Source organism: Penicillium expansum (assembly GCF_000769745.1).
Source record: "Penicillium expansum strain MD-8 chromosome Unknown contig268, whole genome shotgun sequence".
Lineage (NCBI taxonomy): Eukaryota > Fungi > Ascomycota > Eurotiomycetes > Eurotiales > Aspergillaceae > Penicillium > Penicillium expansum.
The window spans coordinates 820,899-844,665 of NW_015971324.1; the positions used below are offsets into that span (position 1 = coordinate 820,899).

The 23,767-nt window shown below is 47.7% G+C and overlaps 8 protein-coding genes across 8 annotated transcripts; 4 read left to right on the top strand and 4 right to left on the bottom strand.

The window, feature by feature from the left end:
* Nucleotides 1–3,170: 3,170 nt before the first annotated feature.
* PEX2_080010 (uncharacterized protein) lies at nt 3,171–4,696 on the top strand (the record flags this gene model as incomplete). The annotated part of the gene is made up of 4 exons (XM_016745271.1): nt 3,171–3,458; nt 3,530–3,696; nt 3,787–4,203; nt 4,264–4,696. 4 exons carry the CDS (start codon nt 3,171–3,173, stop codon nt 4,694–4,696), a joined length of 1,305 nt encoding a protein of 434 aa, XP_016598189.1.
* Nucleotides 4,697–4,904: 208 nt separating this feature from the next.
* On the bottom strand, nt 4,905–6,715 carry PEX2_080020 (GMC family oxidoreductase; the record flags this gene model as incomplete). The annotated part of the gene is made up of 3 exons (XM_016745272.1): nt 4,905–5,854; nt 5,907–6,620; nt 6,673–6,715. The coding sequence occupies 3 exons, from the start codon at nt 6,713–6,715 to the stop codon at nt 4,905–4,907; spliced, it is 1,707 nt and encodes a 568-aa protein (XP_016598190.1).
* Nucleotides 6,716–8,767: 2,052 nt separating this feature from the next.
* PEX2_080030 (uncharacterized protein) lies at nt 8,768–9,754 on the top strand (the record flags this gene model as incomplete). Its single annotated transcript, XM_016745273.1, has 1 exon — nt 8,768–9,754. One exon carries the CDS (start codon nt 8,768–8,770, stop codon nt 9,752–9,754), a length of 987 nt encoding a protein of 328 aa, XP_016598191.1.
* Nucleotides 9,755–10,357: 603 nt separating this feature from the next.
* Nucleotides 10,358–12,635, top strand: PEX2_080040 (uncharacterized protein; the record flags this gene model as incomplete). The annotated part of the gene is made up of 5 exons (XM_016745274.1): nt 10,358–10,922; nt 11,231–11,313; nt 11,364–12,160; nt 12,215–12,354; nt 12,412–12,635. The coding sequence occupies 5 exons, from the start codon at nt 10,358–10,360 to the stop codon at nt 12,633–12,635; spliced, it is 1,809 nt and encodes a 602-aa protein (XP_016598192.1).
* Nucleotides 12,636–13,270: 635 nt separating this feature from the next.
* On the top strand, nt 13,271–15,176 carry PEX2_080050 (Major facilitator superfamily domain, general substrate transporter; the record flags this gene model as incomplete). Its single annotated transcript, XM_016745275.1, has 8 exons — nt 13,271–13,416; nt 13,472–13,565; nt 13,622–13,689; nt 13,749–13,805; nt 13,862–14,020; nt 14,070–14,439; nt 14,489–14,896; nt 14,976–15,176. The coding sequence occupies 8 exons, from the start codon at nt 13,271–13,273 to the stop codon at nt 15,174–15,176; spliced, it is 1,503 nt and encodes a 500-aa protein (XP_016598193.1).
* A 1,363-nt stretch (nt 15,177–16,539) lies between these two features.
* Nucleotides 16,540–17,610, bottom strand: PEX2_080060 (uncharacterized protein; the record flags this gene model as incomplete). Its single annotated transcript, XM_016745276.1, has 1 exon — nt 16,540–17,610. The coding sequence occupies one exon, from the start codon at nt 17,608–17,610 to the stop codon at nt 16,540–16,542; it is 1,071 nt and encodes a 356-aa protein (XP_016598194.1).
* Nucleotides 17,611–18,607: 997 nt separating this feature from the next.
* PEX2_080070 (Monooxygenase, FAD-binding) lies at nt 18,608–19,840 on the bottom strand (the record flags this gene model as incomplete). The annotated part of the gene is made up of 1 exon (XM_016745277.1): nt 18,608–19,840. The coding sequence occupies one exon, from the start codon at nt 19,838–19,840 to the stop codon at nt 18,608–18,610; it is 1,233 nt and encodes a 410-aa protein (XP_016598195.1).
* A 794-nt stretch (nt 19,841–20,634) lies between these two features.
* cat2 (bifunctional catalase-peroxidase Cat2) lies at nt 20,635–23,091 on the bottom strand (the record flags this gene model as incomplete). The annotated part of the gene is made up of 4 exons (XM_016745278.1): nt 20,635–22,449; nt 22,507–22,544; nt 22,618–22,940; nt 23,036–23,091. The coding sequence occupies 4 exons, from the start codon at nt 23,089–23,091 to the stop codon at nt 20,635–20,637; spliced, it is 2,232 nt and encodes a 743-aa protein (XP_016598196.1).
* Nucleotides 23,092–23,767: the final 676 nt, after the last annotated feature.

The following is a 23,767-nucleotide window of genomic DNA, read 5'->3' on the forward strand; positions in this document are numbered from 1 at the left end:
ATGGAATCCCCACAGGAATACTAAACTACTAGCACCTGTTGCTAGGGTTTCCAAGCTCATGTCTTGTCGACCGGCCCTATCCGTTGTGCAAACCATTCTCTGCAACTTACGTAAAATATCTGTGAACTGTATCGAAGACAGCATTCCGTTCCCTTGCTTTCCTATCGAGATATCTTCTTTGACCATTTCTTGGAGATCAGCACTCTCCTGATACTAGATGATATTAGATATGTACCAAACTCATCCCACAGAAAAAGCGCTATTTTATCGAGGTAGAAACCAGGCTTTTTTAGGAGATGATCACAGAGAGCCTCTAATATTAGCGGTGTGATACTACGGGGTCGACCTACTCAAATAAGAGGGGCCTTGGTATTACCGAAGTGCCGCAGTTTGCGCACCTAAGTATATCTGGGATAATGTGAGTAAATTCTACGGCGATAGACCAGAGATTTAGTAATCCAAAGTTATACATAGAAAAGTCCATTTCACAAATTAAGCCTTTCTCCGCCTTTTTCTACCGTCTATCTATACAACTGAGATGAGCAGCAAAATATATACAAAACAAAAACATTTAAAAAGACGTTCAAAAAGACAACCAAAAAGATTAGCTGAAAAGATATCACAAGGCCGCAAACGCGGCCGACTATTCTTGTTCCTTTATATTCAAAATTTCAGGTCGCGTCGGAAATATCGAGGGGGGAGGGGGAGACGGCGCTGTCCGTTGTGACCGTGACATCTTTTTTGCTTTCTTCATTTTTGAAAATTCAACAATCAGGGAGAGACATTGGCCATTTCATTGATCCGGCCCCAACATTCCGATCCAATTGCTGTATCTATCTCAACGAATCAACTATCCACAGTATATTGTGGGGACCGAGGCGGATTACATTATCAGCATTTCGCCTCCAGGGCTCTTCACGCATAGGGACCGAGAATATGCCCACTTCATTACTCAACACCTGCCCATTCAAAGAATTTTCGGGACCATGGATAATATGATCTTTGGCTTGGTCTAGCACGCGCCTATATCAGATGAATCAAGATGTCAGACCCGGTAACTAAGCCTCAAAAACGTCCGCCAAGGAGTGCGGGTAGACGCAGGCTCGATGCACCCGGGGAAGCTATACTATCTGAGGTAACTAGTCTCCATGAAATTAAAAAGAAACAGTAGAGAAGACACATTCTAATTCCGGGCTCAGGATCGGCGAAGCCAAATCCGCCGTGCTCAGAAAACATATAGATTGAAGAAAGAAGCAAGTCTTCAACAATCCCAGAAACGAGTGGACTTCCTCGAAGATAAGATGAAAGAAATCAAGAATTCGCTTACAGACTACAGAGTCACTCTTCAGTCTACCCTGAAGGACACCCACTTCGAACTTCTTAGGGATTTTGACAGCATCCTGAGTCTTCTGCCTTGTGCATCCGAGGACTTTGTTCAGGGAACCAGTGTGGACGACCTTTTATTGAGAGAACCTTTCAAGAAGTCTACTCCGAAACAACCCAAGAGTGTCCAGTGCGATGACCACCTCGCTAATTATACTATATCTTGTCACCAACCTATCATCGAGCCAAGCTCCACACGCATAGATACATCCCCAGAAACCGAGGTCACCCCGTATCAAGAAACCGGAGAAATGGCCCTTTGTCGATCCACACCTGTCATACAGCAACAGCGGGGATTATATCATGACCAACCCATCGTGCAAACCATTGATCGATTTGGTGGAGCTAATGTTCCAGAATCCTATTCATTCCTGGAAAGTTCATTCACTCGAAGACTCAAACGATCTAGTCTGGAGCATGCCTTCCGAATATTTAGTGACACACGCTCTGATCCGCTTGAAGTCTTCCGAGTGTTTAGACTCGTGCCTTGTTTCAGGGATAGGGCAAAGATGTACCCTTACTTCAGGGACCTGGTCACTTCTGAACGAGGCAGCTCACTGGAGATTCCTGCACTGCCATTTTACTGTATTGGGGGAGCTGGAACGCATTATGCGATGAAAGATGAGAAAGGGAACCCTATATACCCCCCGAAAATGAGGCTGCCTCGAAGAATACTCGGTACTCTGCCCATGCTCGGGATTCCCAGTGACCCGGATTCTGTGCATCAGGCCCAGAGTCATCTTGAACTTTGTGGGTTCGGCGGCCAGTGGTTTGATTGTCGCGACGTGGAAGGATATCTTAGAGAGAAAGGTGTGGACTTGGACAGACCAAGTTCGTTTCCCACCGTGCACAATTTAGCACCCAGCCCCGGTCAAGCCGAGCTTGAATTTAGTTCACTGGACACTCGACGCATATCATTTCCCGTAACCCAAACTGGTATGTCGATCTTATTTACAAAAAGAGTTCGAACTTACGGTTCACAGATTTGATGGTTTCGGCATTACCTCAACAACCATCACGTTGCGTACTTGATATTGAGTCCTTTTTGACAGGTAACCTCTTGCACTGACATCATGTTCAAGTATGTTCCTAACAAAGAATGACAGGACTTCTTCGCGGGGTGGCTATCTTAGGACGAGCACCCGGTTTCCGGCGATCTGATGTTGAAACTGCCTTTCGATTGGCCTTGATACAGAACTTATCTTAAAGTCAGATTCAATATACCTCACTCAAATGTCAGATGACAAACAAGAATAAATGAGCCGGAGATCAGCGATACATTTAGAAACCGACGAAAAGATGTTCAAAGTATCAAATGAAGATATTTAGTTCATGTATTTTGACTATGTAACTAGCTCACTTTTGTCTGCTCATATCTGCCCAGATGGTAGGTGGGTAGCCCTGATTGATTACATTATCATCGTGATCAACCTCCGAGGTCCCATCAGGAATTTCCAACGGTCTTAGCATAATTGGGTTGAGAATTGTTCGCCCAACAATACGGGACCCGTTGATATCTCACATTCCCGAATTTCACCATGAGCTTTTGTTGGGTTGGTGATCCATTGTAACTAGCAGCCTCGGCACCCAGAACTATTCGTCCTTGCCACACATAAGATAAATTGAATATCCTCTACCGTCTCAATATATTTCTTTGTCTAGAATCCCAAAAGCAAAGGAACCTATAAACCTCGCCCCACCCCCAAATACAAGCTTCAGACGGTAAGTTGGCAAATGGGAAACCCTATTTTTGCGCTGAATGCTCACTATGGTGTGACATAGAATGAATGCTTCAAGTGCTCATTGACGGAAGGGTGGACGCCACTGGCTTGCTCTATATACCATGGAGCAAATATTGGTTGGCCATTGCCATTGCCATTGCCTTCGCCAGCTACATAGCATTAATTGGGTTTCTTCGATACCGCCGCATGTTAAGGATTGGGGCCCCATACGCACCAGGCAAGAAGGACTTGTCAGAAATGACGGTAAAGGAAGCACATGCTATCCTGAACCAGTTACAGGAGCTCGAGTTTCCACATGCTTTTGCTAAAGCTCGCAAAATTGCCCTGTTGAAGGTACGACAGAAACCTGTGGCCGGTTTTATAAGCACTGTGGAGAATACCGCTAAGTTCAAGTATTGTTTTAGGCTGGAGGTATCCCGACTATGTCTAAACTCTTCGCGGTCACAGGTCAAAACAATAAGCGCAATTCGGGGAAGCGCGCTGTTGACACGGAAATCCTCTTGCGAGAGGTGCAGTCCAAGCCTAGAGATTCCGATCGATACGCGTCAGCTGTGGCCAGAATGAATTATCTGTATGTTGAATGCATCCATGGACTCATATTGCCTTTATTTAGAGGCAAAATAAAGTTTTTGTTCTGTTCGTTGACCAAGGCAATCGTTAGCCATGCCCGTTACCGTCGTGCCAACAAGATAACGGACAACGATCTCCTCCATACTCTGGGTGACGGTCTTGCCGAGATCTTGAATGTCGTTGAAAGAGAGGAATGGCGCAAGCTTAGTGACGTTGAAATATGTGCTCTCGGTATCTTTCATAAAAACTTGGGAGAAGACATGGGAATCCCCTTTGACCCGCTTCCGTCAAAAGGAGACGGATGGAAAAATGGCCTGCACTTCGCGATGGAATTGAGAGACTGGACAATCCAGTACGAAGAAGAAGTGGCAAAGCCCACGGCGACAAATGATCAATACGTTCGAATATACGTTGATTCGGCATTGGCATTCCTTCCTGGGTTCATAAGAACAACTGTGCGAAAGATGCTAGGTAATGACTTGGACGATGTCATGAGAACGAGCCTTTGGTAATTTTTGCCTTTCATTCAACTATGGAATTAAGTCAGTTTCTTTACTAACGTCTACAGTCTTGAATCTCCCGGTCCAGTCCTCTGGTTTCTACTGGCGTTCATCCGAGAGGCACGAAAATTATTCCTCCGATATCTTGCATTTCCACGGTCTTCGTCCAATGCTGTTAACTTAGTGCGCGACATGCCGAACCAAGTAACACGTCTGTATAATTTTGAAAGAAAGACCCTGCAGCCATGGTATGTCCAGCCGACTTTCTGGTCAAAATGGGGACTCGGCGCGTTGTTGGTCAGAGCATTGGGAGGAAAGGTGCCCGGGTCGCGAGGAGACCGATATCAACCCGGAGGATACGACTTGATGACGATCGGGCCGGATCCACAGAAGGAACATGGAGCGGAGGAGATGAGATCCGATATCGAGGTAATCAAAGCGCGAGGTGTGGCTACATGTCCTTTCTCGCACGCAAAGGCAAAGTCGGGTCAGTTTGAGTGAAGTTGCTCATTTATACAAGATCCCGAAGATCTATATAATGAAACAGACAAACAGGATGTCCATGCATTTTTAAAGCATATGTTGAGAAACAGAACTCTGATGTGACACAGCGAAAATACAATATTATTGGTTGCAGGCAATATGTAGTCCCTGTATCCTTTTATTGAACAACCTTGACATGCCAATACCATGAGATATTATTTATCATTTACTTTTCATCAAGACCATATTCCTTAATAAGAACGTCAGCACAAGTAACACCGGTCACATAAGCAGTAGCCTGTGTGTGGTTGTTAGTGAGAACAGGAACGACACTCATATCAGCAACGCGGAGGTTCTCGATGCCCCGCACGCGGAAATGCGTGTCAACAGCAGCATCACTAGCATCGGCCTTTCCCATCTTCATGGTGCCAGTCATGTGCCAGCTAGAAGAGAGGAAGTTCTTCCAGAACTGGAGAATGTCCTCATCGGAATCAGACGCGGGCCCGATGAGCGTGGAGATAGTGTCCTTCGCGAAGGACTCTTGTCTACTGACTTCCAATAGGTGTCGGTAGATCTCGATACAGGCGCGACGATCGAAGGGATCCTCGAGGAACCGTGGGTTGAACAGCAGCGGGACATCTGGGTCGGAGGACTGCAGGCGCACTTCGCCGCGAGATTGTTCGTTCATCATAAATGCCGCAAGGCCAATATAGCTGTAATCTTTGAACATATCGGGCATCATGAAGTGGATGGGCATGTGGGTGATTATCTCGTAGTGGGGGATTGTTTCACGGTTCATGAATTCTTGTACGGATGCTGGAAGTGCTTTGAATTCGGGCGTGGAGGTGATGCGGTCTGATTTAAACCAGCCACAGCCGATCTGGCAGCTGTATCGGGTCCACGGACCAGTGTTATCATCTTCCCACTGTTTCATCGCAGCCTCCATGGCGGCGGGATCCTGGAAGAACGAATTCCGATCATTGGTATCAGGGTTACGGGCAAGAATCAGAGGGACAAAGTAGTGGTCTCGGAGACCCTGACCAACAGCGGGGAGGTCGTTGACTACTGGGATGTTGAACTTCTCAAGGTCTGCAGCTGGTCCGATTCCAGAATGCATTAGGATCTTGGGGGTATCGAGTGAGCCTGCAGAGAGAATCACATCCCGAGAAGCGAAGTCTGGAAACCACGTCAGATGTAGTGAACAGTAAAAGTTCAGAATGAGACATACACTGATTGCTCTGGGTCTCTATTCCCACAGCCTTTTTGCCCTGCATCAAGATACGTTGTACTGGGCTATCTGTGACGACCACAAGATTCTCAGGAGCACTTGAAAGCAAGTCAGCAGCCGTGGTTCGCTTTCCCTTATAAGCGGAGTTGATAGTGGCAGCCATGCCGAGGGGGTTGCCGGAGTTGTGATCCAAGTTGAGCTTGTGTCCAGCCGCTTTAAATGCATCTAGCGAGAGCGACAAGTCCTTTTCCCAATCCTCCGCATAGCTAAGGTGCAGGACACCCGAATTGCCATGATCGGAAGCAACCGAATTAGCATATTTCTGATTCTCTGAAAGCGTGACACTGCCATTGAAGGTCTCCAAATTCTTGAAGCGGGTCTGCATCTCCTTCCATCCGAATGTATCATCGTCCACAATAGATGCCCACTCGTTGTAGTCGTCCCGCGCGCCTACAGTATAGACCCCGAAGTTGATTGCCGAGCCACCCCCCAGACCCTTTCCACGGGAATAGTCTAGTTCACGCCCATTGCAATGTTCCTGAGGCGTGGTCTTGTACCCCCAATTCATGTCTCCTTCCATGAACGTCGTCCAGCGCTTTCCGTCCACTCGCAAAGCTCTGTCATCATTGCGCCCACCTGCCTCAAGAAGTAGAACTTGAGGTCTTTGGGCTGTTTTGGCGAGTTCCACAGCCAGAGCGCAACCAGCTGGACCACCTGTTTAAGTGATGAGCGTGGGACACTGCATGTATATCTGGTGCATGATTACCTCCTACGATGACAAAGTCATAAGTATTTTTTGTGGATTCCATGTTGATGGCAACCTTTTAGCGTGAAGAGCAATGTGTGAAGAAACTGGTTGAGGCCAGGGGCAAGGCGTCAAGCATATGTCATATTTTCTTGGTGGTATGTCCCGAGCCAGCTGAATACCCCTCTTTGCCTAGTGGATTAGCGGTAAGCCCATATACTTTAAATGGCGGCTTGTACACCTGCAGGTGCTCAATAATAGGTGGGGTCATCAGAGAATGTACACCGATTGATCATCGACGCGTGAAAGAGGGATAGCATTGATCGCAATATTCACCGGACTTGTATCTTTTTATTTGTGACATGGCTCAATGGACCTTTAGAGCCAGGGAGATTTGTTAATCAGGTCAAAATTGGAGGTATTGTGTATACAGATCCTATGAAGGATCCGTAAAAATTGAGCCTGATTCATTAGTGGGACGCCAGGGCAAGGCTGTCACTTGGGATCCATAATCAAGGGGGCTTCAAAGTCAATCTTCGTCACACACCATGACTCGAATGGTAATCACTGGAATCAAATTCATGGTGTTGATTTTCAGAGTGTCCAATACCTTTAACACATACATTTTCGCGAAGTGCCTGTAGCAGCCTGATTTCAAGCCTCAAAATTTAGTGGACAATGTCGTGAGAAACCCGAAAATATGGATTTACGCTGCCGCTAGGGAAGACAAGTGCAGGATATACAACATAGCTTTTCTAAAGCTAGGAGGTTTCCCTCCAGAGCAGAGTGGAGAGCGGAAATTGGATAGGTCAAAAATACATTTCAAGTTCGTAACGATGCTATTATTCAGCTGCCACACTCACCGTCTCCGTTCCCTTATGCTTCACCGCAACTATCATGATATATCCCAGATTGACCAGTCCCTTGTTTGGCCGAAGAAAGCCGAAGAAACCCATAGCGTGAGTCCAGAGAATGCTCCATGGCCTGTGCGGCTAGATCTGCAACGGGGAGATCTTGGGCACGGGCCGAAGACGCATGTACATACTCGGTACTCCGTACTCCGTATGGGGTACGAATATGGGATGCATGGATTTATTTCATGCGGATTAAAGTACGGAGTAGAGAGAGAGAGAGGAAGCATAGTCACGAGACCGTAGACGCGCACGGTTCGCAAAGTTGCTTTGGGTCTGGATTCTCCGCAAGTGGACAGGTGGACAGGCCAATTGTAAGTAGGAACTACCGAGGGCCATTCCCCACTCAGGGCGGAGGTTAGCGTAAAAACCTGAAGATTCACCTCGGCTGAGACATCCTAGTATTGTTTCTATTTTTTTCTTTTTCCTCTTCAATGTGGAAGGAGAAAAATATACGGAATATACCCGGTTGCATCTGCCGTTACCACTTCAGCCACTTTAGCCACTCTGGCCACTGCCACTCTATAGCCACCTTGAAAATTCTACAATTGAGTTAAAATCGTGCTTTACGAGTATAGACCAAAGTTGAAATGAGAAATCAGGAAAGATCGATGAAATTATGTAGATCCCTTACAATTCCCCCTTCTAAAATTGGAAAAAAAAAAGAAAAAAATAGAGCAAAAGTTCACGTGTGGCGGTTCCAAGGGTTCCCTTTCTCGGATTAGCTTGGCATGGGGGCAAATAAGCCGGGGATAGCCCTGGAGTTTTCTTTTCTCCTTGACTCAACTATTTTTCACTATACTCCATTGTTAGACGTTCACTTAACTTCGATCCCTGCCTTGAGTTCCTGATCTGCCTCGAGTTCTTGACTTCATCCTCAGAACTCCGAAAGTTGCATCCGCATTCTTCGGCAAACGAACTTGCGATCAGATCCTCCCACCGATCTCAATCCACTCCCGAAACCCCTCCCAATTTTGTCCGATTAGCGAAAACCAAAACCTCGATACCTTCGAATCGGCACAAACACCATTGGCGCAAATGATTTACTGGGACTAGCACAACTATCATGGCTACGGAGCTGGTACAATTGAAGCAAAGTGTACCGGGGTTCTCACTAAGCGGGGCATGAATCATCCTCCCTACGGTCTTTCCAATACCAACATTGAATATACATCCTTCTAGCCAGGCTAGTTGAGTCGGCCACCATGACAAACCTATCCCAAGCTCCCGACGGGATGCATGGGTACCATGACAACAATGTGGCAGTGCGTACCTTGATGATTGTCTTCACATCCATCGCATTATACAACGCCATCGAATTGTTAATATTGTTATTTTTGACTTTTACTCATTATCGTGGACTCTACTTTTGGACGCTTCTGCTCTCGGTCATCGCCGGGGTGGTCCCTCACGCTATTGGCTACCTGCTGGGGTTTTTTACTCTAGCGCCATTATGGTTCTCTTTGACTCTATCCACTATTGGCTTCTACGTCATGGTCCCGGGCCAATCGCTGGTCCTATACTCTCGCCTTCATTTGGTGGTCAATAACAACAAAGTGCTTCGATTTGTTCTTTGGCTGATTATCATCGACGCGATCATTCTTTTGGTGCCAACTACCGTTCTGACCTTCTGTGCCGCATACGTTGCAATGCCGTCAATGATTCGCGGATACAATGTTATGGAGCGGATGCAACTGGCCTGGTTCTGTACTCAAGAGATGGTCATTTCAGGAATTTACATTGTCGAGACCGTGAAGCTACTGAGAATGATGCCAGACAAGGACCAACGGCGGTCTAGAATCATGTACGAGTTGCTGGCCATCAATTTCGTCATCATATTGCTTGATGTGTGTTTACTCCTTGTGGAATACATTGGGCTTTACTCGCTGCAGACCACATTGAAGGCCATGGTCTACAGTATCAAGTTGAAGCTCGAGTTCGGTGTGCTCGGCAAACTAGTCGATCTTGTGCAAAGTCATCGATCGCAACCCACTTCCTTAGAACACGAAGAATACCCTGTCTTCGTGGACCCTTCCCAGATTACATCGGATATCACTCATGCAGCCCCACGGGAATTACGACCAGGGGGACGGAGAGGGTGGAATACATTGTCCATGGAGAGTTTGCCGAGTTCTGAGCGCAGAATTCGTCCATCTACCCGGTCAACTGACGACAGCGTGCATCCATCTTGAGGTCGGACTGGTGATCATGAATGTTTCTATCAACTTAGACCAAGGTCTCAATAATCCTTCGACAACCAGCCAACTCTCGATCTCGTCCGGAGCTTCAAAATGGCAAAGAGTTTCAGGACTAGTGGATTGCGTTTTACATTCTGCTTCGTCTACTCTTCACAAGAAGATCACCTCAACAAGTCTTCAAAACACCCAAATTCCCGCTCATTGAAATCCAAATCCCTGGTTTCATTTCGCTCGCGCGAGGAAAAGTTTGCGCAGCTCCTTCGGTGCGTCAACAACGACACCCTACATCCCAGCGCGAGATTCGAACAGCCTTGCTGTCAATTCCTGCTGACTGTACAAAATACCATTGTGGTCAATCAAACCACTATGTAAAATACCGCCAGGTCCACCATAGGACTGCGTTGTTCATATGGGCCAGATTTACATTGGCCATAATAATTTAATTCCGTCTATCGACGCCCACGATTTGTTGATTTCAGCCTCATGATGTAACTACTTGAATGACAATATTACGTCGCCATGACATACCATCAGACATCAAAATCAATTGGAAATAATTTCAATCCAAAAGTGTGTTTCTCCCGTAGTCAATGCAGCATGGAAAGCGCCGTCTCGATCCACCATGGTCCCTACGAGGCCATCCCTACCACAGCATCACCAGGTCTTAAATTTCTCCAACGATTCCTACCAGCACTAGACTCCCTCACACCTGCTGAAAATCCCATCAGCCCTTTCTTCACACCCAGCGCTCCGATCCTCATCGGTAGCGATCCACCAACAGCCGCAAGCCAAGCAGTTCCTCTCCTCGAAGTGCGCAGCCGTCACATCTGCAAATTCCACCATCAAGTTCATCTCGCCTGGGATATAGATCTCGGGAGGGACATAGGCCCCGTCCAGACATCGTACAATAGGACTGCTCCAAATGAAGAAACCGCACAAAGGGGCCAGCTCTATGCCCCGCTAGCAGGGAACATACAAATGAAGCGCACGGTCATGTTTGAAGCAACATCCGAAACAACATTCAAAGAGGACCCTGACCAGTTCGCAGTCCGAGTCCGTGAGTTCAACGTCCTCGACCTGGAAGGCCGCGATGAGTCGGATCTGCAGATCGTTGAAATGCGCATCTTTTTGGATCAGAGACCTATCCAGGCCCATTCGGCAAGTCTGTTTACCGGGTCTGGGTATTCCGGATCTTAGTGAGCACTGGAGTGTAGATTGCATAATAGAATGAGACTGATGAATGGACGTGCTTCGCTTCTCCACTGCGGAATCCTCTTAGCAACCCCCGCGCGCCCCCACTTGGGATGTCTCTTGATGTCTTATCTTCGTGCGGAGGTGATATTCGGCAATCGGTTCATTTCTTGGCCGTTTTCTTTTTGCTTCTTTGCCTTTTAAGGTTGCATTGCCCAGTCTCAGCACTTGTGAACAATTCGGATTTTTTTTGGCGACGGTTCGACACGATGTTACCAGTACAGGGACAAGCAGAGATCATCCACAATGTCTCAGGGGCTTTGGATAAGTATGAGTCCAAGCTCAGTGAGATCAACCAGAAGGTGTGTATCATATTTGGCAATTACATTGTGACTTTATTAACGTTTGCTAGATCTGGTCCAATCCCGAGTTGGCATTCAAGGAGTACAACGCCCACGATAATATCTGCCAGTTTTTTGAGTCGCTTGGGGCTGGATACCAGGTTAATAGAAAGGCTTATGGCATTGAGACGGCGCTTGAGGTGATCTATAAGCGCGGTGAGGGCGGTCGTACTATGGCTTTCAACGCAGAGTACGATGCCCTTCCAGGCATGGGACATGCATGTGGACACAATTTGATTGCTACAAGTTCGATCGCGGCCTTTCTAGCCACCTGCGAAGCAATGGATGTTCTGTACTCGGATGGGGTTGGGTATTCAGTTCGGCTGCTGGGGACTCCTGCCGAGGAGGGTGGTGGTGGAAAGCTCCTGCTCATCGACGCGGGCGCATACAAAGATGTGGACGCATGCTTCATGGTTCATCCATTCCCGGTGCTGTCCGGCGTGCCCGATCTTATTAGCTCGAGTTCCTGCGCCGGCATGTATCTCGCAAATGACAAGGTTCAGGTGACGTTCACTGGCAAACCGGCACATGCTTCTGCTGCTCCGTGGGAGGGTATCAATGCTCTAGATGCTGTGGTATCTGCGTATGTGAACATTTCAATGCTGCGACAGCAGATCTTGCCGACGCAAAAGATTCACGGGGTTATTTCACGAGGTGGAGAGAGACCGAATGTTATTCCTGCCTCTACAACGGTTGAATACTATATGCGATCGGAGACTGCAAAGACACTCAAGCCATTGACTGAGAAAGTGCTCAAATGCTTTGAGGCTGCCGCGACTGCTACTGGCTGCACGGTGGAATACGAATGGTAGGATAATTGGCGATGTTTTATTTCGATACACTTGACTGACGCATTTTCTAGGGAGGCGTCATATAAGGATATGAAGATCAACAAGCCTATCTGTGACAGCTACGTCTCTGCCATGAATGCCATGGGTCACAGCACTATCTTTGATGCCGCAGGGCAGGTAGGAGGTCTTAGCGGAGGATCAACTGATATGGGTGAGTGTTGAAGTTCATTACGGTGCAGCCAAAGACTGACTGTTCACTCCGATATAGGCAACGTCTCATATGAAGTACCCGGCTTCCACGGTGGATTCTATATTCACGCTGATGGTGTCAACCACACGCCACAATTTACTGCCGGAGCTGGATCTGAGGATGGGTTCAAGCGTAGTTTGCACTGTGCAGCGGGAATGGCTGTGGTGGCGTGCCGCGCATTAGTCGATGAAAGTTTCGCCACTGCCATCAAGTCGGACTTTGAGAATGGCTTAGAATTGTGAATACTAGACTGAATTAAAGCGTACTCTCCTTTCGAAATTGTGCAAGTGTATGACACGTCGTCATTAACAGCCTTAGAACTTTCCCTATCAGTACGAAGAGGATTAACAATTGTCGCGTAATAGAGCGGCATTTGTAGCGTATCTCGAACGCCCCATGATCATAGATAACCACATCACTTGGGCCCCAATACCAGATGCCGATCATCGACAATGGACTCAATTGCCGTGGTTAGCATCCGCTGAGGGGGAAGTGGATGGGCCCCCGAGATAGGCTTCGTGCTGACATGCAATCCCCGGATTTTAATTGACTGACACCCGAATCATGGGAAGTGGGGTGCCGAGCGATTAGCAGCTCGCCTGTTCTCCGGCATTAGCATCGCGGGGAAATTCTATTGATAATCTTAAAACTAAAACATACATTTTAATTGGTTGAGCCATTCGAGATTCCCCTTGAATCATGGTCTAGGGCCCACCACGGAAAACCACCGGGCATAGGACTAGTAAGTGCAAGCGAACTTTGTTCAGCAGACTTTGTGGCGAAGAAGTCGAGAGCGATACCGGCTACCGTGGGGTTTTGAATAAGAAGGCACTGAATGTGTCTCATTTAGTGGAATTGCCTTTGTTTAATCTTCGCGATGCAATCTCACGAGACCAACCTAGATGAGAAGGATATGAAGGAAGGGGGTGAGTCATTTGGCCGGGACCTCGATCTTGGCCAAGTGCTCGCTATCCAACCAACGACTCAGGAGGAGCGGAAGGTGTTATGGAAACTCGATCTTATGTGAGTTTTCTGGCGGATTATACCTATGTGTGCGTATGTATCTGATCAAAGAAAGTCTGGTCCCGTTGATGGGAGTCGCATATTTCCTCCAATTCCTCGACAAGCTCGCTCTGAGTCAGTCGACACTGTTTGGTTTACGACAAGATTTGGTATTTATTCCCATATAGATGTTAGTAGATGCAGATATGCTGACAGAAAGTTATAGAACTTGAAAGGAGCAGAATATTCATGGGCATCTGCGGTCTTCTATTTTGGTTACTTTGCCTGGAGTTGGTATGTATTCAACTACTCTATACCCCTATATCTCACCACGAATACTGATCCGACAATAGGCCTAGTTCATATATTATGGTCCGACTTCCCATTGGGAAATATATCTCGGTTTCAGTGTAGGTTTTCCCCATTGGAGGATCATTGGCACCAACGATGAGACTGACTTTACAAGTTTCCTTTGGGGTGGGGTCCTAATGTGTCATGCTGCGTGCTCCAGTTGGAGTGGACTTATGGCCGTGCGTTTCTTCTTAGGCGTAGGCGAGGCGGCAATTGCCCCAGGATTCACCTTGCTCACGGGAATGTTTTATAAACGTGAGGAGCAGCCTCTACGGTAAGTCATCCAAATCGGGGTGGACCTAGCACTCACTAACAAGCTCCAGACAATCTGCCTGGTTCTTTGGAAACTGCATTGCTGTCCTCCTTGGTGGAGTGATTGCCTACGGTATTGGAACTATTAACACGACGGTCATTGCCCACTGGAAACTCTTGTTCCTTATTCTCGGCACCATCACTTCAACTTATGGGCTTGTGTTATTTGCCTTGCTGCCGGACTCGCCTGCTAAGGCGATATTTTTGAAGCCCAATGAGCGTGCTATTGCTATTCAGCGCACGCTAAAGAACAAAACTGGAGTCATGGACACCGGCGTGTTCAAGTGGTCACAGGCACTTCAAGCCATCAAAGATCCCCAGACGTGGCTTTTGGTTCTCAACTCTTTCGCCTCGAACCTGGCCAACGGTGGTCTTACTAGCGTGAGTTTCTACTTTCTTGTCCCGAGCGCTCAAAGCTAATTTGTTTTAGTTTACGTCAATTATCACCGCTGGGTTCGGGTTCACTGATCTTAAGGCCCTTATTATGCAAATGCCTCAGGGCGCTGCCCAGATCGTGTTTTTGCTGATTACCTCCATCGCCGCGACCTTTATTCCATCCTCCCGTATATTAGGAATGTGTTTCAACACGATCACTTCTATTGTGGGACTCATCCTCATCTGGAAGCTTAACCCCGACGATCAAGCTGGGAAAATGACTGGGTTGACGTTAGCTGTCGTCTACGCGATCAACCTCCCTATCTCCTTGAGTATTGTTACATCTAATGTGGCCGGATTCTCGAAGAAGAGCGTCGTGAGTTCGTTGCTTTTCATCGCATACTGCGTTGGAAATATTGTTGGCCCTCAATTTTTCTTGGCCTCGGAGGAGCCATCGTACCCAGTAAGTAGCCATTTATACCTGCTGGGATCTCTATCTCTATCGCAAAATACGAAACTAACGCCGTGATCATTTACTATAGACTGGCATTAAGGCTTCTATGTCAGGTTTGATTTTGAGCCTTTTCTTCCTTCTGTGCTTATACTCTTACTACACGTGGGAAAACCGTCGACGCGACAGGTTGTATGGTTCGTCTGAGCAGATTACCGTGGGGGCTGAGTTACAGGATGAGCTATCTAACAAGACCGATCGTGAGATTGACAGTTTCCGGTATCTTCTTTAGATGGGGAAGTGAGGTCATGTCAATATAATGTTGTTCAGCTAGCGAGTTTCAGAAGCAAAATATAGCCATTTCCAAGTCATACCCAGGGAATAGAGTAGTTATCCCTCCTGTCACTATCATGATTCATATCTAGCATACCTACATACCTACAATAATCACCTGGTTCTTCAGCGGACATATGAGCAGAGTATTGCAATTTCCACTCGACTGAGGTCATCGGAGTTAGCGAAATGGTGTTCACGGCCCCCACCCGCTTATACACGATGATCTACCACGGGGCTTCATGCAGCCGACTGGGTCTTCCCTATTTTATCAATCGTCTCGGTCGATCCCACTGGTGGTTCTGTGGTTTGGATATATCCAAGACCTAGAAAGTGGCGAAGTTGAACAAAGCAATCCACAATTACCGTGCAACTATCTTTACCGTCTGTGTCTTTACAAGTTGCAGGCGAGGGATGAGGAACAAGAAAACTACATCGACACAGGCTTGAATAGCTCAGTAGTAAAGCCTACTATATTCGTGATGTTAAATGCCCTGCTGTCTAGACTAACAAACCCAGTGGCTTAAGTTGAAACTGCCTACGGGGTACAAATTTGGCGAATAGGATATTGGCGGATGGTTTGCCTCCCGCTAAACGGTTTGGTAGCCCAAAGACAAAGGGAACCAGCCATCCGTGTGCGTTTGGCCATTGAGTCGTCAACACCGGTCATTTAATCTCGCAGTTCATTCATTTGTTTTTGTTCTCATCTTAGACCAAATTTCTGAAGTTGAGTAAGCGCTGAAATCATTGCCCCCCTCTTTTGAACAATCCCCTGTCGGGCATTCATGAAGCGGTCATAGCTTTGATGAATGTGACGAGTCTCTTTGTTATATTTGTACGGAGCACGGAGCACGGAGCACGGAGCACGGAGCACGGAGTACATGTAGATAATATTTTTTCCTTGTGCATGCGCAGGGGCCAGCACACGTGTTACCCCTAACTATAGGTCTTTAGTGTTTTGTGACTTCATTTGGGAAAATATACTCCGTACAAATATCCTATTCACCTTCACGCTATTCTTTTGTTGCCATGTAACCATGTAGTTCTCTGTTCTACAATTTAAAGTTATTTCAAGAGAAGAAGATGGACGTTAGGTAGCAATTCAATCGATGTAATATATGAATGCATGCAAACTTTTCAAAGCACAGAAATTAATACAGATCAACGTAACAACAAACATGTCTATAGCGACAAGGGTATAAAGCAAAAAAAGGTGGCCGCCCAGTGATGATTCGACTATTCCCAGTCGAAATTCATCTTGTAGTAGTATGTACAATCATGCATGCAAAATAATGTCCCTCATAAGCTACCAACACCTGCTCTTAATTGGAGCGCTCGATAAACGTCATTTCAACTGTCGGCTGCGCGTCCGACGAGTACATCCGATGCCGACTACTTTCCTGTGACTCAACAGAGTTCACAGTCGACATTGTCTCGCGCAGAGCCTCGTGAAAATCGTATGTACCGCTGCGCGCTGAATGTGGTGCCGGGCTCACGGGCCTTGCACGACCGGTACCAGTTTGCGCCTCAATATCCTGCGACGAGGGATGATTTGCGAGCATGTCGAAGATATTGATGTCGTTTGAACCACAAGTGTTGCCATTAGCCCCTTGGCAAAAAGAGCATGAGTAGGTGCTTGTGAGCTCGCGGAGCTGTGTAAGGGCGTGAAATTCGAGTTTCAGCTTGATACTGTAGACGAGTGTCCTGAAGCTGACAACTAAGTAGTGCAATCTGTACTCGGCGATAATGATGAATATGTTGAGCGAGATGCCGATGACATTAACGAAGAGGATTCGGTAGATAATTCTTCGCCCTTGGGCCCCTTTGGATTCGAAGACAGGTTTGAGCGCTCGGAGTGCCTCGCAGACGTAGATGGCACACAATAAGGTGTCTTGGATGGCGAATCCGGTTGCCTGAAAACGGTCATATATTTTGGGAGCGTGGCCGAGCGGTATCCCACGAAAGTTGATAAAGAACAGGGCTGCCATGGGAATGTGGAGAATGAAAATATTGGCTATGATCATCCATCGTACCCATCTTACATGGCGGATGTCGGTCATAACGAGGTGCAGTCTTGAATACAGCACTACCGCTTGCCCAGTTACCATACAGATCCAGCCCACGACGAACGGGATTGCCACGGAATAGGAAGAGATTCGGTTGGTATAGCGAACTGACGCCGGTATACCATGTATCAAGATCCCACAGGCAGCAATTTGCATGCTCCAGAAGTATAGCCCACGATACTTTTGGAACTTCTCGAATATAGCAATCAATACTTCCAGTGCATTCCACACGGCGATGCCGAACATAGCCACGACCTCGACGATCATCAAGTTGGCATTGAAAATGGCGCTCACCTCCGGAGGGAGGTGGCTTATCGGGGTATCCATAGCGTGTGAATGGGTTGGACCATGGGGATAAATCAGGCGGTAGGAAAAGGCAAGGATATATTGATCACACCTCGGACGCTAGTCCAACCTAGCTGACTGATACTACTCCGTATGATACTGGAGACTTGCTTTGAGCGCCTCATCTTAGGGCACAGGGTGGGACGGGATAAGGTTGACTGTGGGTTTCGAGGGTGGATCATGCCACAGACAATTCATGCCCTGTCGCATAAATGAGAGAAGATGCAGCAATTGCGGTCTATGATGCTAGCACACGGGGATCTGGGGCAGTTGTTCCGGTTCATTAGTACTCCGTAGGAATTCCAAATTGACTATTGGTGGCAATAATATATCGGAATATGAGAATCCCGGTTTCCCCTCCCCCTTAATCATATTGGTTGAGGAGCTTATTGGACACAGCAAACGAAAGGTCGAATGTCGAGAGGCTATCGGTGCGCCAAACAGGGATCCTCGGGATCTCAAACAAAGAAACCCAGGCAGAATTTGTGCACTGATCACATTTTTTCGCTAGTGGCGCTCCGTGATAGGAGTCTAGACCTCGCATAGATGAATTCGGGCATTGGTAATAATGAATCATGATTGAGCTGAAGATATATGGAGTACGGAGTTGAAAGAAAGAGGAGAAAGGGAAGGAAATAACGTTGATGTTGAGGCTTGGCATCCGTTGGACATGGGTCAAAGCGCACCCTGTGTCTACTCCAGAGCTACGGAGTATTCCGTACTGAATTATAAGAAAAAGTATAGATTCACCGCTTCGATATATGTTGTACATATCCAGGTTGACGAAGGGTGACATGTACATCGAGCTTATCGAAAAGCTCAAACGCTGAATGCTACCATGCGATGGTATGAGAAGCATATATTAATAAATTGAAATCCGCTAAGCCATGTACCCCTTCTTGGACATGTAATTTAAAATTTTGTGTTGCATCAAATCTCATCTCCTGATTCTCCTAATTCTTATTGAATTTCTTGCCGATCAAAGATCAATGTGTTCAACGTTTAATTCCGGATAATCAGGGAGTTTCCAGTCTCCATCCCCTTCACCTGAAAATCGTGATATGAGCTGCGGTATGCGAAGAAAGCAAGCCACTCCTATGATCAGATGAACAAGAGAAATCGCCCACTGCGATTTCGGGACTGCCAATCGGATCCACCCAATGTTGAACTGCTGAACCTCGTCGATGAATGGTCGCATGATCTGTGAGTACTTTTGGAACGCATGGGATAGATCTTCACTGCGAGCAAGCTCTCCGGCCAGGACATATGCCCCAGCTAGACTGGTACTTGTCCCCATGCCAGTCAAGGGAGAAGGACAGTGTGCCGCATCACCGAGAAGGACGACCCGACCGGAGTGCCAGGTATCTGTCTTGATTTGGACGGCATTCTGACAGAACCAGTTCTCTGTAGTGTCCATCCCTTTGATAAAACGATCGGCCTGCCACCCTGCATCGCGAAACTTTTCGGCCCAAAAATGCTTTTGCTGCCCGACCGAACCTTTCGGGATATTCCGTAGTTCCTCGGAATCAGATGTAAGCATGAAGTAGACCTGGGTTTCGGTTTTGTTATGGCTTCTGGTCATAATCAATCGACCACCGGGACATATATACGACTTGCACATATTGTTGTCGCTTTCAACAGATGGTACAAACCAGTAGGCCATGTGTATTCCGAGCTGGTGATATGCATCTGGAGCGCCAGGGGGTAGGATGTTCCTTCGAATGTGTGAGCCCTGCCCGTCAGCTCCAACAAGTAGGTCAAACGTGTCAGAAGAGCCGTCGGAAAAGTAGGCAACTACCCCTTGATCATTTTCCATGAAGCCATCCACCGTTCTGCCGAAGATATATTTGACATTGTCTTTTGTTGCTTCGTAGAATATGCGCACAAGATCACCACGCATGATCTCATACTCGGATGTCAGAGACTGTGCACCCTTGCCCGACTTATTGGCGAGGATCGTCGCCTTGACATTGCCCTTGGCGTCAATGAAGGAGACGCCTGCCTCGTCAACGAGCTTTCCGCGAACCGCGTCGATGAGACCCATGCGTTTGACAGCCTCAATCCCTTGACCACGGAGGTCGATCTGGGCACCTGTAGCTCTCAGAGCCGGGAAACGTTCGACGACAACGACTTCGTGACCAATTCGGGCAAGCCAGTAGGCGAGGGCCGGGCCTGCGACACCTCCGCCGCAAATGAGAACTTTCAGAGCCATTATATAGAGAAGATTAAGGAAAGAGTGGGAACGAGAAACAAATTCTCTATCGAACCATCAGCAGTCTGGACTTGAAAAGTAAGTGTAACAAGCTGGCACGGTCACTTTCGCACTCGCACAATCCGGAAATAGCGGACATTTGCAGGTTTTCATGGAATATGCAGGTTTGTGCATGCAGGTTGCCCCTTTTGGATCTGATATATCTTGTGAGTTAAGTAACTTCGGAGTCACGCTCTCGGCCCATGGGTGATAAAGTGTGCCGGGGACTTTATAGTCCTATTGGCTATTATTGCCATTGAAATTTTACCTAGGTACGTAGGAATTATCATCCCTCTTTCATAAGGACTTGGGTGCCGGGGGGCCAGGACCCCGGGTGTGAATTTGAGCGGGGGGCTGCTGCAACCTACGTTAGGCCCTACTTATTGGCCTTGTAGAAGTCTTGTTGTTTTGCTTGATCTGTATGGGAAATCTTCATGATTAACAGATGGATTATATATACATCATCTACTCCGTACGATTAGATAATATCTTCAAAAAAAGAAAGAAGAAAGAAGAAAGAAATAGATTGTACATGCAGACATGCAGAGTATTGATAAATACGACCAAAGTCCTGCGTGTGACACACTTGGTACCCGTACTTGTAGCTAGAGACCAAGGGAAATTTGAGGAACGTGACTTTGACCAATATCATTCAATATTTGAATGATGCTCATAATGAAAATACAGAGTTGATTCATAATTCAGCTAAATAACACTCGAGAATATCACATATCATATAGTAATCGACAAATTATTCACAGGCGAGGACGGCCGGTCGGGAAATAGGGGATATCATAACGGTCCAAATTCATAACCTTGGCCCAGGCAGAAACAAAGTCCTTCTTAAACTTATCCAGGGCATCAGAGCTACCGTACAGCTCAGAAAGAGCGCGGAGCTCAGCGTGGTGACCGAAGATCAGGTCAACACGGGTAGCGGACCACTTCTTGGCGCCAGTCTTGCGGTCGAAACCTTCGAACTGCTCACTGTCATCACCGGTTGGCTTCCACACAATGCCCATGTCGAGCAAGTTGACGAAGAAGTCGTTGCTCAGCTGGCCAGGGCGGGAGGTGAAGACACCGTGGTTTGATCCATCCCAGTTAGCGTTCAGAGAACGCAGACCACCAACCAGAACGGTCAATTCAGGGGCGGAGAGGGTGAGCTGCTGTGCCTTGTCGACGAGGAGCTGCTCGGTGCGGACACGGCGGGTCGAGTGGCCGTAATTGCGGAAGCCATCGGCGAAGGGCCGGAGCCAGCCGAATGACTCGACATCTGTTTGTTCCTGAGTGGCATCGTTGCGGCCAGGGGTGAAGGGAACGGGGATACCCGCGGCTCTTTCAACAGCAGCAGATCCAGCAAGCACGATCAGATCAGCGACAGAGACGCGCTTTTCGCCATTCTGGGCACTGTTGAAGCGGCTTTGAATGTTCTCCAACAGACTGAGAACCTCTTGCAACTGGGCTGGGTTGTTGACATCCCAGTCCTTTTGGGGAGCGAGACGGATGTGGGCGCCGTTGGCACCTCCACGCTTGTCACCACCGCGGAAGGTAGAAGCCGATGCCCAGGCAGTGGCAATCAACTTGGTGGGTTCGATACCGGTTGAGAGAATCTCGTTCTTCAAGGCAACGATGTCGCCGTTGTCAATCTGAGCGTATGTGGGAGCAGGAATAGGATCCTCCCAGAGAGAGACCTCCTTAGGGATCTCAGGACCCAACCAGCGAGCGCGAGGACCCATGTCACGGTGCAGCAGCTTGAACCACGCACGGGAGAATGCATCGGCAAGCTCATCAGGGTGCTCAAGGAAACGACGGGAGATCTTCTCGTAAGCGGGATCGAAACGCAGAGAGAGATCGGTGGTCAGCATCTTAGGCTTGTGCTTCTTGCCTGAGTCAAAGGCATCGGGGACGATATCGTCCGCATTCTTGGCGACCCACTGGTTAGCACCAGCGGGACTCTTGGTCAACTCCCAGTCGAACTTGAAAAGATATTCCAAGAAGTTGTTACTCCACTTGGTAGGAGTACTTGTCCAGGTCACCTCCAGCCCACTGGTGATAGCGTGGGGGCCTACTCCGGAACCGTACTTGCTGTGCCACCCTAGGCCCTGTGACTCAATGCCAGCAGCTTCGGGCTCCTCTCCGACATTATCGGCAGGGGCAGCACCGTGTGTCTTTCCGAAAGTGTGACCACCAGCAATCAAGGCGACGGTCTCCTCGTCATTCATAGCCATGCGAGCGAATGTAATACGGATATCTCTGGCAGCAGCGACAGGGTCGGGGTTGCCATCAGGACCTTCGGGGTTGACATAAATCAAACCCATGACGACCGCGGCCAGCGGGTCCTCGAGGTCTCGAGTCTTAATGTCGCTCTGCTTGGCCTTCTCCTCGGCGGTCTCGGCCTCGTAACGAGCCTCGTTAGTGAACCAGACGTTCTCACTTCCCCAGTACACCGACTCATCGGCTTCCCAGACGTCAGGACGACCTCCAGCAAATCCGAATGTCTTGAAGCCCATAGATTCCAAGGCAACGTTGCCAGTTAGAAGCAGAAGATCTGCCCAAGAGATTTTGGTGCCGTACTAGGTACCAAAATTAGTACGGGGGAAACTAGAAGTACATAAGTGTACGGTACTCACCTTCTGCTTGATGGGCCAAAGTAGTCGGCGAGCCTTATCTGAAAAGAAAAAAGAAGATATATGTTAGTTTGATACAAATAAATACCACCTCAATTACCAATCGAAACTTACCAAGGGAGACGTTATCGGGCCAAGAGTTCAAAGGTGCAAAACGCTGCTGGCCTTGGCCACCACCACCGCGTCCATCGAAAACTCTGTATGTTCCAGAGCTATGCCAGGCCATACGAATAAAAAGGCCACCATAATGACCAAAGTCAGCGGGCCAGAACTCTTGAGAGTCGGTCATAAGGGCGTGGAGGTCTTTCTTGAGGCCCCAGTAATCGAGGGTCTTAAAAGCAGAGGCATAATCAAAGTCCTTGCTGTGAGGGTTGGTGGCATCAGTATGCTGGCGGAGAACACCCAGCTTCAGGGCATTAGGCCACCAGTCAGTGTTGCTAGAGCATAAAATTAGTATTTTGAATCATAGCGATGCCAAGGGGGGTGTATGGAATGTGCCGAGGTAGAAGCGCAGGAAAGCTAGGGACCATACCGAGTGCCACCTCCAGCAACATTGCTTTTCTTGTGCGCAACAGGACATTCACTCATGATGAAAGTTGTTATGGTGAATCAACCGGGAAATATGAAGAGAAAGAAAAGCGTTGGAAAAGGGGAGACCCCCGCAGTTTAAATGGTACACGCTGTGGACCCAATGACGGGGTGTGTATTAAGCAGCTTGTAGATTACGGCCAGGCTTCTATGCTATGCTAGTTTAATGGGAAAACATAAAATATGACGCGAACTTGTATTTCATCGCTTTATCATTGGCTATACAGAGGAAAATCTGGGGCGTGCGGGGAAAGCCATAACGTCCCTCACGAAGGTATCCATGATTCATTGGCGGATTCCGCCGAGTCGCGCTGGGTTCCGGTCTTCGACCCTCGATTTATGATGCGCTGACAAAACAGCCATTTCTAGATGTCGTATAAAGTTATTCGGGGTATATGAGAAATGAGAAATGTTGAATTAGTGTACAGTACAATTTCTACCTAGCTCCAGGGGCCTGGCCCTATGATCTGACTAATTTTAATTCGCCTGGGCCCGGGCCTTGGTGGAGTTCCCAGGTTTGTAATTGTGAAACTATAAAACTTGAAATCAGGGATTCTTTGTAAGGCATATCTATATAAAAAGATAAAGGATTCAAGAGTCAAAGTATATACTCCACCTTAACTCTCTAGATAGCTATATCCACCTGTTGGCAAGGGGGCTAAGTAAACGGAATTGT